Genomic DNA, 14,396 nt, shown 5'->3' on the forward strand with positions numbered 1-14,396 from the left:
GGAAGCTCTTTAATCTTTCAACACTTGCATAATGATCTCAGTGCTGCAATTCTTATGTGACAGTGTGTATGGAAGCTATTTCGGAACAGTTTCAATTAATAATAATAGAATGATGAAGTCCAAAATAGACTTAATCAATCATCTTTCACTAAATGAAAATATGAGAGGGCCAATTCATTCCTGGTATAACCCCCATGGAAGTTAATGGAGTAAAACCAGACATGAATTTCACCCAAGGTATTTAAATATTGAACTACTTAAATTCAGAGATCTAAATGAGGAACCATATTCCACCAAAGATATGCAGCTAAATAGCAAAAATTCATTATACTGGAATTCCAGCAAGATAATACCCTTACCTGAGATTTTGATTAAAACACGATCATCATATGGAAATTCTAGACTAATTACATAGCATAATGAGGACAGTAGATTCTATGAATACTTGATGTGAACAATGGGATAGAAAGTCTCTCTAGAGACAGTAAGCAGTATAAATATTACAGCACACAAAAAGATGGGAGTTGCCTTACCAAGTGGGGGGTCAGTGCTAACAAGGCCAATGCAATTAAGGTGGATGTCACCCATTTCCAACAGTTGACAAAAAGGTGTGAGTATCAACAGAGGGGAAATTACTTTTTGTAGTGACCCAGCCACTCCCAGTCTTTGTTTAGGCCTAATTTGATGGTGCCCAGTTTGCAAATTAATTCCAGTTCTGCAGTTTCTCATTGAAGTCTGTTTTTGAAGTTTTTTTGTTGAAGAATTGCCACTTTTAAGTCTGTTATTGAGTGTCATGGGAGATTGAAGTGTTTTCCTACTGGTTTTTGAATGTTACAGTTCTTGATGTCTGATTTGTGTCCATTTATTCTTTTGCATAGAGATTGTCTGGTTTGGCCAATGTACATGGCAGAGGGGCATTGCTGGTACATGATGGCATATATCACATTGGTAGATGTGCAGGTGAATGAGCCCTTGATGGTGTGGCTGATGTGGTTAGGTCCTATGATGGTGTCCTTTGAATAGATATGGGTCAGGTCCCAGGAACCAATCCCTGCAACAAATCCCATTGCTAACTCTGTCCGCATCTGACGCCTCATTTTTGCTGATACAGACTAACAGGGCTACCACTCTGAAACCTTTACCAACACACTGTATGATGTGTGGCTCATTCCCTCCATATCACAGCTTCTTGTTCTGGCTTCTAACACATAATGGCCTATAGGGTAGTATTATGTAACCTGATAAACAGGTAATTTTAGCATAAATAATTCTTTATTTTTTCCACTTCTATAAATAATTAAATTTGTGGGGAAAAGCCATTAATTAGGATAATGTTATTTATCCAAGGACCAATAGATACCCCTCCTTTTTGTTTGTCAAGCACTACAGCAAATTTCTGTACTTTTCTGTGTTTACTGTGCTAAAAGAGATGAACCTTCATTAGCAGAAGGGGCCTAAAGCAGTGCACTGACATTTATGTTCTTCCTAGATTTCCCCCTCCCGCCCCCCTCCCCCCCCAGAGGTCTCTTAAAAAATGTATTAAAACATTCTCTGGGTCAATGTGGGAAAGTCTTCCATGAACCATGCAGTACTTTCTAAAGTTCTCATTAGTTCCACAACCATTCTGTGGAATACTGTGCGTAATTATCAGCACAAACTGTCAAACACAGTATTCCCTATAGAGTCCTAAAGTTACATCCACAGCAGATATTACCTGACATGCTATTGTCTGTGCACTTCTATTATTTAGGGTCAGATTGTGGCCTGACTTGTGTGGCTATGCAAGGTACAGGGAGTTTAAGGCAACCCGTTAGTGCTTTGTGTCAGTGACCCATCCCACCACTCACAGTGCAGAAGATGAATAAGGCCCCACAGAACCATTTCATCCACCACCACATGCAGGTGGGTGGGAAAGGGCAGGAGGGGATGGGGAATGTCTCCATCCCCTGCCTCACAATGCATTGGCCAGCATAGCTGTCCCAGGTATGGACCCACAACTGTTTACTCCCTGCCAAAGCAGTGGAGACCAAAGGGAAATTGTGACTCATTGAGTGACATTTGACCTCCTGGGATGCTTCAGTGGCAGCACAACAGCATGTTGCCCCTTGCTCAGGGCTAACTGTTAATGCGTAAGGCCTACATGGGGAGTTATCCATATTGATTAGGACAATGACAGCTCAACACCTTAAACTGTAAATTCTTCAGGGCAAAAATCTTCTCTGCCTCTGTTTGTGTGCCATCCAGAGAACAGTGGATCCGGAATCCTGACTGGGGCCACTGGGCAGTATTGTGATATACATAATAAATAATCAGCATGAATTTTCTTTATTTTCAGGAGATTTGTCCTCACCAAGGTGAGAGTCATTGCAAAAGGAGCTTTCTCAGGACTTGGTGACCTAGAGAAAATGTACGTATTGCATTCACTAGGAACCAAACTGTGTTATTTTAAACAGTGATTTGGGGTTGCAGATCCTTTTACTGCCCTGTTCTGCAAACAAGCCACTTTCTCTCTGCACTGCAGGAATATGTTTTTCATCTAGTTACAGATCTGTGAAAAATTGAAACAATAAAGATAAATCAGCATTCCAAAACAACATTGTCACAAATACATCTGCAAGAAATAGCGTCTGGGCAAGGGTTGAGATCAGCACACAATGTCAGCATAATTAATGAGTAAAATGTCATGGCAAAAGTCCATGGGAATCTGAACAATCTGAGAATTCTGTGCTTCATTACAGTATGTCAACTCACACTCAGCACCACTATTCAGAACTATGGGTCAGCCAATTTCTGTTTCCAATAATTGGACTAGTTTGCTGTATGTTTTATGGAGAGCAAGGGGAGTTACTGATTTGTGTTGAGATTTTACAAAGCCACCCACAGGATAGAGACATCCACTTCCTATTAATTATAGTGCTCAGATACCGTGATGAATAAGTACATATAATTACAGAGGGCTTGAGCTGTTATTAATTGGTATGATTAATTATGAGTGTAATTAATCTGGTAAACAGGTGTGTAATGCACCTATTTCTGTACTATTTTTGTGGCACAGCCTCATTCCTAGTGCACGTCCACCACTGGAGGAAAAGGAACAAGTAGTCTGTCCAGTGTTCTTTTGCTGTAGAAAGTCATAGACTTAGCTTATGAGACCAGAAGGGGCTATTGTGATCATCTACTCTCTTTCCCTACTTGGCTCCTGGCTTCTCACCATCCTCCTTGTCCCAGCTCCCAGAATGTTGCCTCCACCATGCTGTTCATTCTTACATGCAACCCTTTGACTTTCTCTTGAGACTAAATCCCTCTGCCCAGTAGTATCATTTTGTTTGTCCAGTTCACTAAGCATCACAGAGCCTATCATAGCAGACTCCCTGATTCATCAAGGGACTTAAACATTTGCTTAACTCTAAGCATGTTGGTGGTACCATCCCAATTTAGCAAAACACTTAAAGAATATGCTTAAGTCTCATTGGAAGGGGAAAAAAAAACCTATTTGATTGGCAGTTGTGAGTTTTCTGTTACACACTGTAATGTGACTTCAGACCCTTAGCAAAATAACATGTTTGATTTCGATTAAATGTGTTTTCCCCTCTTATTTCCAATTGAACTCCCAAATGAAGTCAATATAAAAGCTTCCAATTCGCCGCATGCAATTAGACTGGGCTCTTCATGAAAATAACGTTTTTTTTCCTTTTAAAAGAGGATGAAATAATGAATTGACTTTTTGACTAAGAAGCAGTTACACATTTCTCTATAACAACCCACCAGTGCAGCCTCAGGTATGAAGTAGTAGAGGGACTACCTCTAAGGGTGATAGTGTAGCCCAGACTCCATGGCCCATTCAATGTTCGTCTTTCTTTTCACACTGCCAGTGTTGATACCAATTAATGCCAGAAGTGCTTTTGTGGAAGTGGACATCTGTGCACTAGGTCCTGCACACAGACCATCAGCACATTTCAATGGAAGTCACTGAACAGTGGTCACAAATTAACAGCTTTCAATCATGAACAAAAAGGGCTGAATTTGAATTGATACAATATGTCCCATCTGCACCATAACATGTAACTACCACCATGTTGGGGTACCTGATTATAACTCAGTAGTTCTTAACACATTTAATATACTGTTTGGTCTTTTAGCTTAGTTGAGATCCTCATCAGTGCTCATGTTCATGGTTCAGGAACATAGCTAAAACTAGGGCTGTCAATTTAATCGCAGTAACTCACGCAATTAACTCAAAATTAATTGTGGTTAAAAAAATTACTCATGATTAATCGTGGTTTTAATCACACTGTTAAACAATAGAATACCAATTGAAATGTATTAAATATTTTGGGATGTTTTTCTACATTTTCAAATATATTGATTTCAGTTACAACACAGAATACGAAGTGTACACTGCTCACTTTATATTATTTTTTATTTCAAATATTTGCACTGTAAAAATGATGAGATAGTATTTTTCAGTTCACCTCATACAAGTACTGTAGTGCAATCTCTTTATTGTTAAAATGGAACTTACAAATGTAGATACTTTTTGTTACATAACTGCACTCAAAAACAAAACAATGAAAAACTTTAGAGCCTACAAGTCCACTCAGTTCTACTACTTGTTCAGCCAATCGCTAAGACAAACAAGTTTGTTTACATTTACAGGAGATAATGCTGCTAATGCTTCATATGCCCCTTCATGCTTCAGCCACCATTCCAGAGGACATGCTTCCATACTGATGATGCTCGTTTAAAAAAAAGTGTTAATTAAATTTGTGACTGAACTCCTTGGGAATTGTATATCTCTGGCTCTGTTTTACCCGCATTCTGCCATATATTTCATGTTATACTAGTCTCGGATGATGACTCAGCACATGTTGCTAATTTTAAGAACACTTTCACTGCAGATGTGACAAAATGCAAAGAAGGTACCAATATGAGATTTCTAAAGCTCACTACAGCACTCAACACGAGGTTTAAGAATATAAAGTGCCTTCCAAAATTTGTTGGGGACAAGTTGTGGAGCATGCTTTCAGAAGTCTTAAAAGAGCAACATTCCGATGTGGAAACTACAGAACCCGAACCACCAAAAAAGAAAAACAACCTTCTGCTGGTGGCATCTGATTCAACTTATGAAAATGAACATGTGTTTTGGATTGTTATTGAGCAGAACCTGTCATCAGCATGGACACATGTCCTCTGGAATGATGGATGAAGCATGAAGGGACATGTGACTCTTTAGTGCAGCTGACGTAAATATCTTGCAATGCTAGCTGCAACAGTGCCATGTGAATGCCTGTTCTCATTCTCAGGTGACATTGTAAACAAGAAGCAGGCAGCATTATCTCCTACAACTGTAAACAAACTTCTTTGTCTTAGCTATTGGCTGAACAAGAAATAGGATATCTCCATTAATTTAAGCCTACTCAGTCCTACCTCCTAGAACTGGAAGGGACCTTGAAAGGTCATTGAGTCCAGCCCCCTGCTTTCACTAGCAGGACCAAGTACTGATTTTTGCCCCACATCCCTAAGTGGGCCCCCTCAAGAATTGAACTCAGAACCCTAAGTTTAGTAGGCTAATGCTCAAACCACTGAGCTATCCCTCCCCCCAGGTTTGTAGGTTCTAAAGTTTTACATTGTTTTATTTTTGAGTGCAGTTATTTTTTGTACGTAATTCTACATTTGTAAGTTCAGCATTCATGATAGAGATTACACTGCAGTACTTGTATTATGTGAATTGAAAAATACTATTTTTTTGTTTTTTACAGTGCAAATATTTGTAATAAAAAATAATATAAAGTGAGCACTGTACACTTTGTATTCTGCATTGTAATTGAAATAAATATATTTGAAAATATTTAAATAAATGGTATTCTATTATTGTTTAACAGTGTGACTAATTGTGCTTAATTTTTTTTAATCACTTAACAGCCCTAGTTAAAACACAATTTGGCCCACTTACACAGCAAGATCAAACCATGTTTAAACCATTTTGGGAGGAAAACTGTATTGCAGTCAAGGGGCATCTATACAGAAGTTATTGGTGCAGATGGGCCCATAAAAGGGAACCTTATAGCAATACTCTGAGACATCTGTTCACCCAAGCTAGTGGGCCTGATTCTCCAGCTGCTTTACATCAGTGCATTGAACTCAACGAGAATGAAATTGGAGTAACACAATGGCTAATCTGACCTACTAAATTTTATTTCAAAGGATTTCCTGCACTATTTAGTTGCTCATCACTTGAATGCAGCAAACAGTCATCATTTTGTATGGTCATGGAATTCACCAGTTAGGAATAAAATAGCTCTGATCATGCAGTTTTGCTGACATTCACTTCTGACAGACTCTGCTGGTTTCCTTTTCTGTTTGGTATTTGCAGAACATTATTAAAGTCATTGGACTGTGAAGTGGCTTTCAAAGTGGGTTGTAAACTGTTTACGTGGTCTTTAATTACTCAGAAGCCATATGTCAGAGCTATATAAAGTGTGACGATATTGAATATGGTGTCTGTGACAAAGTGGTGATTTATCGTAAACAAAAAAAATATATGGAGATGAGCTCAGTTTGAAAATACAACTTTGTGCTATTATAACTCTGGGGGAAAAAAATGTTTATAATAAAATATCTTTGAAAATAGAAGTGTGATTAATATGTAAATGAGACAAATCAACATCAACAGGGATGTTGTATATGCAGATGAGCAGGCAAGCAGTTATAATGTGATATAGCTCACGAATCATAAATATAACCCATATATCATTCATTGCAAATATTCATAACACAGGGACAAAAACGTATATAACCAAATGATATATTTGCATATAAAAATAGAACCCTGAATGAAAGCCTTTTTTCTCACACAAGATCATGCACAAAAAAGAAGATTAAAGCAAACTGAAGGCTATTTAAAGGAAACAGCTATTAATAATGTGATATCTCAATGTGGTCAAATCTGGTTTGCCTAATGCATACAAATTAGATACTTTACTATACTGTACATACTGTGCTTGCATGGAACTGAAAGATTAAAAATCAAGAGACTGACTAAATTTGCTGAATATATTAGTGAATGAGACATGTAAGGGAAAAATCAGATTTCCCAAAGCCTAAAAAAACATTTTAATTTATTTACAATGTGTCTAATAGAGAGATGGGTCAGAACCGTTTGTGACTGTGCTTTTGAGAATGGGGTTGGTTTTAAGGGCCATAATTTAGCAGGCAATTACCTACCTTGGACACCAGCTTACCTGCTATTAGTAGTGGAGCTGTCACAGAGAGAGGGCCAGACAGTATATTGAAGTATTCTGGGAAACTAGGGCGGGGGAAAATAGATGGTCCTCCAGAAAATCTGGATAAGAATCCTAAGTCTTATACTCTCATTCAAACTCAAAGTTTTTATTAGGGCCATCAGACCTGTATTTAGCAGAAAATTAGGGATATAAGGGAATTTATTTTCTCACAGAAGGCTATTTCAAAGAATGAGAGATCTAAACAGCAGCCTAACCAGCTTGGAAATGGGTGATCTTCTCACAAGCACTGGTTTCTCTTCATCTCCCCACTAATGTCCTTCACCTGTAGTCTAGAGGTACCATCTATGGATAAGAGACTAATTTTGTCACTAGGCCTATTCAGTCCTTTAGCTTCCCTACTGAGACTACCAACAAAGTGACAATTAGTGCCATATCAGTTATATTGATCTACTAGGAACAAGACATGACTGAGACCACCAATTTATTTTATAGAAGGCAACCAAGCAGCTGTACAGTGCTGAAATTTGAAGCTATCCAGTCTCCCATAAATGTTCATTCCACAAAATCCCAATCCCAAACTCACTGAAGTTGAGGACTCTTTCTACTGATTTCAGTGGGCTTTGGATTAGAACCAACTGCATTTATCTAAAACCAAGTGATTGCTGAAACAAAGCATTAAATGGCAAGTTTCATGAAGACAATGTGCTTGCCATGGCTGGGAATTGGCACACAGGATAGTGTCACTAATAGTAAGTTTTTTTTTGTTTTTTTTTTTTTAATATATTTAGCATTCTTGTTTCAAAGATTATCAGTTGTAATTAGTTGCAACTTCACACAGACCCAGCATGGGCTTATATTTACACATGTGCACAATCTTACACCACTGAATTTACTGCATGTCCCAAATAAGGGGTAGAACATACATCATCAGGCAAGGATGGGCAGCCTGAGTCTGGTGCTAGCAAGAATGCGTCAGTTTTGGAAATTGCAATGTTGCCAGTCCTCTTTATTTTTCCTTTTGAATTTATTGTGTACCGCATCTTTTGGTAGTGGTGGGGCAGGTGAGAAAGAAAATAGTAATTTGAATTATTTTGAGAGGACTTTTAGAAACATTAACTTCACAGAGACCCCTGGAAACAGGTTCTAGATAGCAGAGACATTCTGGACAATTATGGTTCCTCTGACCTACCATCTTTGAAAAAAGGCAGAATATGGATTTGCAGGAGCTGTTGTGATATATCAGGTAAACGTGCATCCACAAAAGTATTAAGCACCACAAAGTGTAAGGGAGAGAATCTATACATGGCATTTATAGCAAAATGCATAAAGATCATGCCTTTCACAATAAATATTCAAGGGTTTAACACCATGTGTGTTATATTCTAATTTACCTTGTTGGAGGTTTAGTGTCATTTTCTGTATCATGAGAATAGATAGAAATGCAAATAAGCCTGCTACTGCATTTACATGACTCTAAATATGTATTTTCTCTCAGGCAATAGAGAACTGTGTTTTGTTTTGTTTTAAGTGAGGGTTTTTACATAAACCAACAAATGCATGGAAAGTCAAAGTTAAAACTGACATGCCAGAGACTGACTATCTCATGGGTATGATGATTTAAAATGGAACTTTTTATGCCTGATTCACTATCTGGAATCAGTATAGGTCAACAGTGACTGAAGATTGCTACCATCCAATAAATATTTGATAATCTGTGTGTCATGAATAATCACAGATCTTGGTCCTGTTCCTCCTGGTGGGATTCCACATCCCAAATAACAGCATCACTGCAAAAGTTGCAGTTTGAGCAGTTTGAGCACTGAGGCCAAGGACTGAATGGGCAGAAGGACTGAACATGCTCTTCTGAAACCTAGAAGTGACACTTCCACCTCTAATCATAGAATATCAGGGTTGGAAGGGACCTCAGGAGGTCATCTAGTAAAACCCCCTGCTCAAAGCAGGACCAATTCCCAACTAAATCATCCCAGCCAGGGCTTTGTCAAGCCTGACCTTAAAAACCTTTAAGGAAGGAGATTCCACCACCTCCCTCGGTAACCCATTCCAGTGCTTCACCACCCTCCTAATGAAAAAGTTTTTCCTAATATCCAACCTAAACCTCCCCCACTGCAACTTGGGACCATTACTCCTTGTTCTGTCATCTGGTACCACTGAGAACAGTCTAGATCCTTCCTCTTTGGAACCCCCTTTCAGGTAGTTGAAAGCAGCTATCAAATCCCACCTCATTCTTCTCTTCTGCAGACTAAACAATCCCAGTTCCTTCAGTCTCTCGTCATAAGTCATGTGCTTCAGCCCCCTAATCATTTTTGTTGCCCTCTGCTGGACTCTTTCCAATTTTTCCACTTCCTTCTTGTAGTGTGGGGCCCAAAACTGGACACAGTACTCCAGATGAGACCTCACCAATGTCGAATAGAGGGGAATGATCACGTCCCTCAATCTGCTGGCAGTGGCCCTACTTATACAGCCCAAAATGCCATTGGCCTTCTTGGCAACAAGGGCACACTATCAATTCATATCCAGCTTCTCATCCACTGTAACCCCTAGGTCCTTTTCTGCAGCACTGCTGCCTAGCCATTCGGTCCCTAGTCTGTAGCAGTGCATAGGATTCTTCCGTCCTAAGTGCAGGACTCTGCACTTGTCCTCCTTGAACCTCATCAGGTTTCTTTTGGCCCAATTCTCTAATTTGTCTAGGTCTTTCTGTATCTTATCCCTACTCTCCAGTGTATCTACCACTCTTCCCAGTTTAGTGTCATCTGCAAACTTGCTGAGAGTGGAGTCCACAACATCCTCCAGATCATTAATGAAGATATTGAACAAAACCGGCCCCGGCCCCTTGGGGCACTCCGCTTGATACCGGCTGCCAACTAGACATGGAGCCATTGATCACTACCCGTTGAGCCCGACCATCTAGCCAGCTTTCTATCCACCTTATAGTCCATTCATCCAGCCCATACTTCTTTAACTTACACAGTATTCTTGTCAGCATCAAAGGCTTTGCTAAAGTCAAGGAATAACACATCCACTGCTTTCTCCTCATCCACAGACCCAGTTACCTCCTCATAGAAGACAATTAGGTTAGTCAGGCATGACTTCCCCTTGGTGAATCCCTGCTGACTGTTCCTGATCACTTTCCTCTCCTCTGAATGCTTCAGAACTGATTCCTTGAGGATCTGCTCCATGATTTTTCCAGGGACTGAGGTGAGGCTGACTGGCCTGTAGTTCCCTGGATCCTCCTTCTTCCCTTTTTTAACAATGGGCACTACATTAGCCCTTTTCCAGTCATCCAGGACCTCCCCCGATCGCCATGAGTTTTCAAAGATAATGGCCAATGGCTCTGCAATCACATCCCTCAACTCCTTTAGCACCCTCAGATGTAGCGCATCCGACCCCATGGATTTGTACTCATCCAGCTTTTCTAAATAGTCACGAACCACTTCTTTCTCCACAGAGGGCTGGTCACCTCCTCTCCATGCTGTGCTGCCCAGTGCAGCAGTCTGGGAGCTGACCTTGTTTGTGAAGACAGAGGCAAAAAAAGCATTGAGTACATTAGCTTTTTCCACATCTTCTGTCACTAGGTTGCGTCCCTCATTCAGTAAGGGGCCCACACTTTCCTTGACTCTCTTCTTGTTGCTAACATACCTGAAGAAACCCTTCTTGTTACTCTTAATATCTCTTGCTAGCTGCAACTCCAAGTGTGATTTGGCCTTCCTGATTTCACTCCTGCATACCTGACCAATATTTTTATACTCCTCCCTAGTCATTTGTCCAATCTTCCACTTCTTGTAAGCTTCTTTTTTGTGTTTAAGATCAGCAAGGATTTCACTGTTAAACCAAGCTGGTCACCTGCCATATTTACTATTCTTTCTACACATTGGGATAGTTTGTTCCTGAAACCTCAATAAGGATTCTTTAACATACAGCCAGCTCCCCTGGACTCCTTTCCCCCTCACGTTATTCTCCCAGGGGATCCTGCCCATCAGTTCCCTGAGGGAGTCAAAGTCTGCTTTTCTGAAGTCCAGGATCCGTATTCTGCTGCTCTCCTTTCTTCCTTGTGTCAGGATCCTGAACTCGACCATCTCTCCCATGGTCACTGCCTCCCAGGTTCCCATCCACTTTTGCTTCCCCTACTAATTCTTCCCTGTTTGTGAGCATCAGGTCAAGAAGAGCTCTGCCCCTAGTTGGTACCTCTAGCACTTGCACCAGGAAGTTGTCCCCTGCACTTTCCAAAAACTTCCTGGATTGTCTGTGCACCGCTGTATTGCTCTCCCAGCAGATATCAGGGTGATTAAAGTCTCCCATGAGAACCAGGGCCTGCGATCTAGTAACTTCTGTTAGTTGCTGGAAGAAAGCCTCGTCCACCTCATTTCCTGGTCTGGTGGTCTATAGCAGACTCCCACCACGACATCACCCTTGTTGCTCACACTTCTAAACTTAATCCCTAGAGATGATACCTCTGATTCAGGCCTGTAGTTCAATAGCAAAACAATGTAAGGAAGCTTACATTTCCACTATACATCTATATATACGTACATGCATATATACATACATACAAACACCGAAGCACTGTATTTACTCTGTTAGAAACTGTGTCCTGTATTGCATGCGCGCACACACCGATGATCATAGAATCATCACCTCCCCTGACACCACACACTTCCCTTTGAAGTTTATTCCTATATTGGCTGGGTGAATAGCTATGCTCCAGTTTCCCAAGTGTTCCACAGTATACTGTCAGTGGAAAACCTAGACTGAGATTCATTTTGCTGCTGCTTGTCAATGTGATTGGATTTGGTTGAGTTGTATATTGATCAGGCTTAAATTCTCAAGATGTGGGCCCACTACCAACAATGCTCTGTCTCCAGCTCCTGCAAATACTCCTTTTAGGATAGTTATCTTAAATTTTCTGCATGTAAGAACACAGGTGGCATGTTGTTATCTTAATTAAGTTTATTGTCTGGGAATAAAGGATATGTGCTGCATTCTAAATGTAATCAATAATGGATTAAGACTATCTTTTTAAAATTTTAATCTGTAGAATGCTTGTGCTACAACGCCACCTGGTATTCTGCCTTTTCTTGCCAAGGCCTATCTGTGGGAGAGACCTTGAAGTTTGTGTTACTCTTGTCATTCCTCACAGACATACAGAAAAGTGAACTGCTCTTTAATTACCACTGCCAGCAACTCACAATTGATGTCCAAGAGCAGAGATTTCATTCAGAGTATTATAATATTCCCATGAATACATAGGTATCTGTAATTTTCACTCCATGCATCTGAAGATGTGGGGTTTTTTACCCATGAAAGCTTATGTCCAAATAAAACTGTTTAGTCTTTAAGGTATCACCAAACTCCTCGTTGTTTCAGTAAATACATAACATCTCCACCTAACCTGATCTCCGTGCTTTTGCTAATTTTTGGACTGAACAGTATTAAAAATAAAATAATGTTCCTTAAAAATAGAGTTGAATAGAGTAAACGTAAAATCAGTTCCCAATGTCAATACTATTGTTTTTTCCATTTTTTACTTTAAAAAAATCTACAAGAAAGGCCTGATCGCAATATTATTTTTGTATTTGCATATGTAAAGTAAAGCACATATTTCCATTTTTTTGAATTTTAATTTCATAGTTACTTCTGTATGATTATGTATTTTGCTACTGTTTGCTACCTGGATAAAATATATTTAGAAAGAAATACAACATATTTTGCCATTGCTTTCTTTTATTTAGCAAGAATGACCGTTTTGTTTTAATTTTTAGTAGTGTCATAATTTAATTGTTCTAGTACTAAGCCGACAGTAAAAATTGAAGTGAGTTTGTTTGACAGAAAAATCATCCAGAACATCATTTATGGTTCCTATTTTACAAACTTCAAGACACAAAAACAGGTAGCCAGAATAGGGGCACTCACCTTCCTGTGTGTATGGTGAATACCTTACAGTGTACCGCTAATGTGTCAAATAGTTCAGACTGTTTGAATTCAGAAAGAAGAAACTTAGGCAAAGGCACCTCATAGGTTACCCATCCTCTTCTTTAGCAGGAATCTTAAATCCAGTATTCCCCCAACTTTGCCTGCCAAACGTACCAGTTCTGGACACATTGCAACTTTCCCTAAACCTGAATGACTGAATCTTCCAAAAGTTTTGAGGGAGAGAGTCTGAATCTTCCACCTTAGAGCTGCCCCCAACTGAATTGCTGTGCAGAGGAACCCAGATTTGCTTAAGACAACACTGTGACTCAAAATGCATGTAAAAACTTCTGAGGTTCTTTATGTCATGGTACATGAACGTTGTTAGGTACTGGTTTATCTGCTTTCCCAGGTAGGTCTCAGAACTGCTTAGAGTTTCCTTTTGGGAGGGGCTATCTTTTTATTTGTTACCTGTTTTAAGACGGACCATTCCTGATGGAGTAAAGTTATTCAAAACTTTGTTGTTTCCTAAAGATCCACCTTTTACTTTTCTTCCTTTCATTTTTTCTTCCTCCATTTTGAGGCACAGTTTATCTAAACTTCTTCTATTTTCCAAGTAGAACCAAAGCCCTTCTAAGTTTCTTTGGGAAAAGTGGGGGGAAATGTCCTTGCTAATCAGCCTACTGTAATTTATGTTGGCTCAAAGATTTCTTGATGAAAATTAGAAATCTTACTTGACATACAAGTTCCAGAAAATGAGATGGAGACTCAGAACTGCCTATCCTATAATTATATTTTACATTTCCTAATGCAATTCACAGCATTAAGCATGGAAATTAAGCATGGCAAAGGGTAGCTGTTGTCATGTTACCTTTCAAAATGATGCTGTGATTAAAATGAATGAATTTGTATCTTTTATGCACCTACCATTAACAACCCCAAACAATTCTATAAAACATTTAGAATAAAATATATTAAAGCAAACTCTAATGTTAATACAAAGTTAAGGTTGAGAAACTGAGCACAAATAATTAACAAATTAAAAAATGTTAAGGTTAGAGATGGTCATAAAATGGGCTTTTTCTGTGGAAAAATTACTACTTTTTCAGCACAAAATTGAACACTGAAAATAATTCCATTGAAAATCAAAATATTTTGATTTGTAAATGTTGCCTCATAGATGTTGCAGTTCAGAAGCCTCATTCTCCCATTTCCTCTCTAGGCCAT

General features: G+C 39.3%; 1 protein-coding gene across 1 annotated transcript in view; it reads left to right on the plus strand.

The window, feature by feature from the left end:
* The window catches only part of LOC112126063 (follicle-stimulating hormone receptor), a 157,269-nt gene that overhangs the window by 65,628 nt on the left and 77,245 nt on the right, over positions 1-14,396 (plus strand). Inside the window, exon 2 of the mRNA XM_024224453.2 lies at positions 2,336-2,407. Coding sequence (XP_024080221.2) covers positions 2,336-2,407 — 72 coding nt within the window. The remainder of the gene's footprint in view (positions 1-2,335; positions 2,408-14,396) is intronic.

This window comes from Terrapene carolina, unplaced genomic scaffold, assembly GCF_002925995.2.
Source record: "Terrapene carolina triunguis isolate 2854851 unplaced genomic scaffold, T_m_triunguis-2.0 Scaffold125, whole genome shotgun sequence".
In the NCBI taxonomy this organism is placed as follows: domain Eukaryota; kingdom Metazoa; phylum Chordata; order Testudines; family Emydidae; genus Terrapene; species Terrapene triunguis.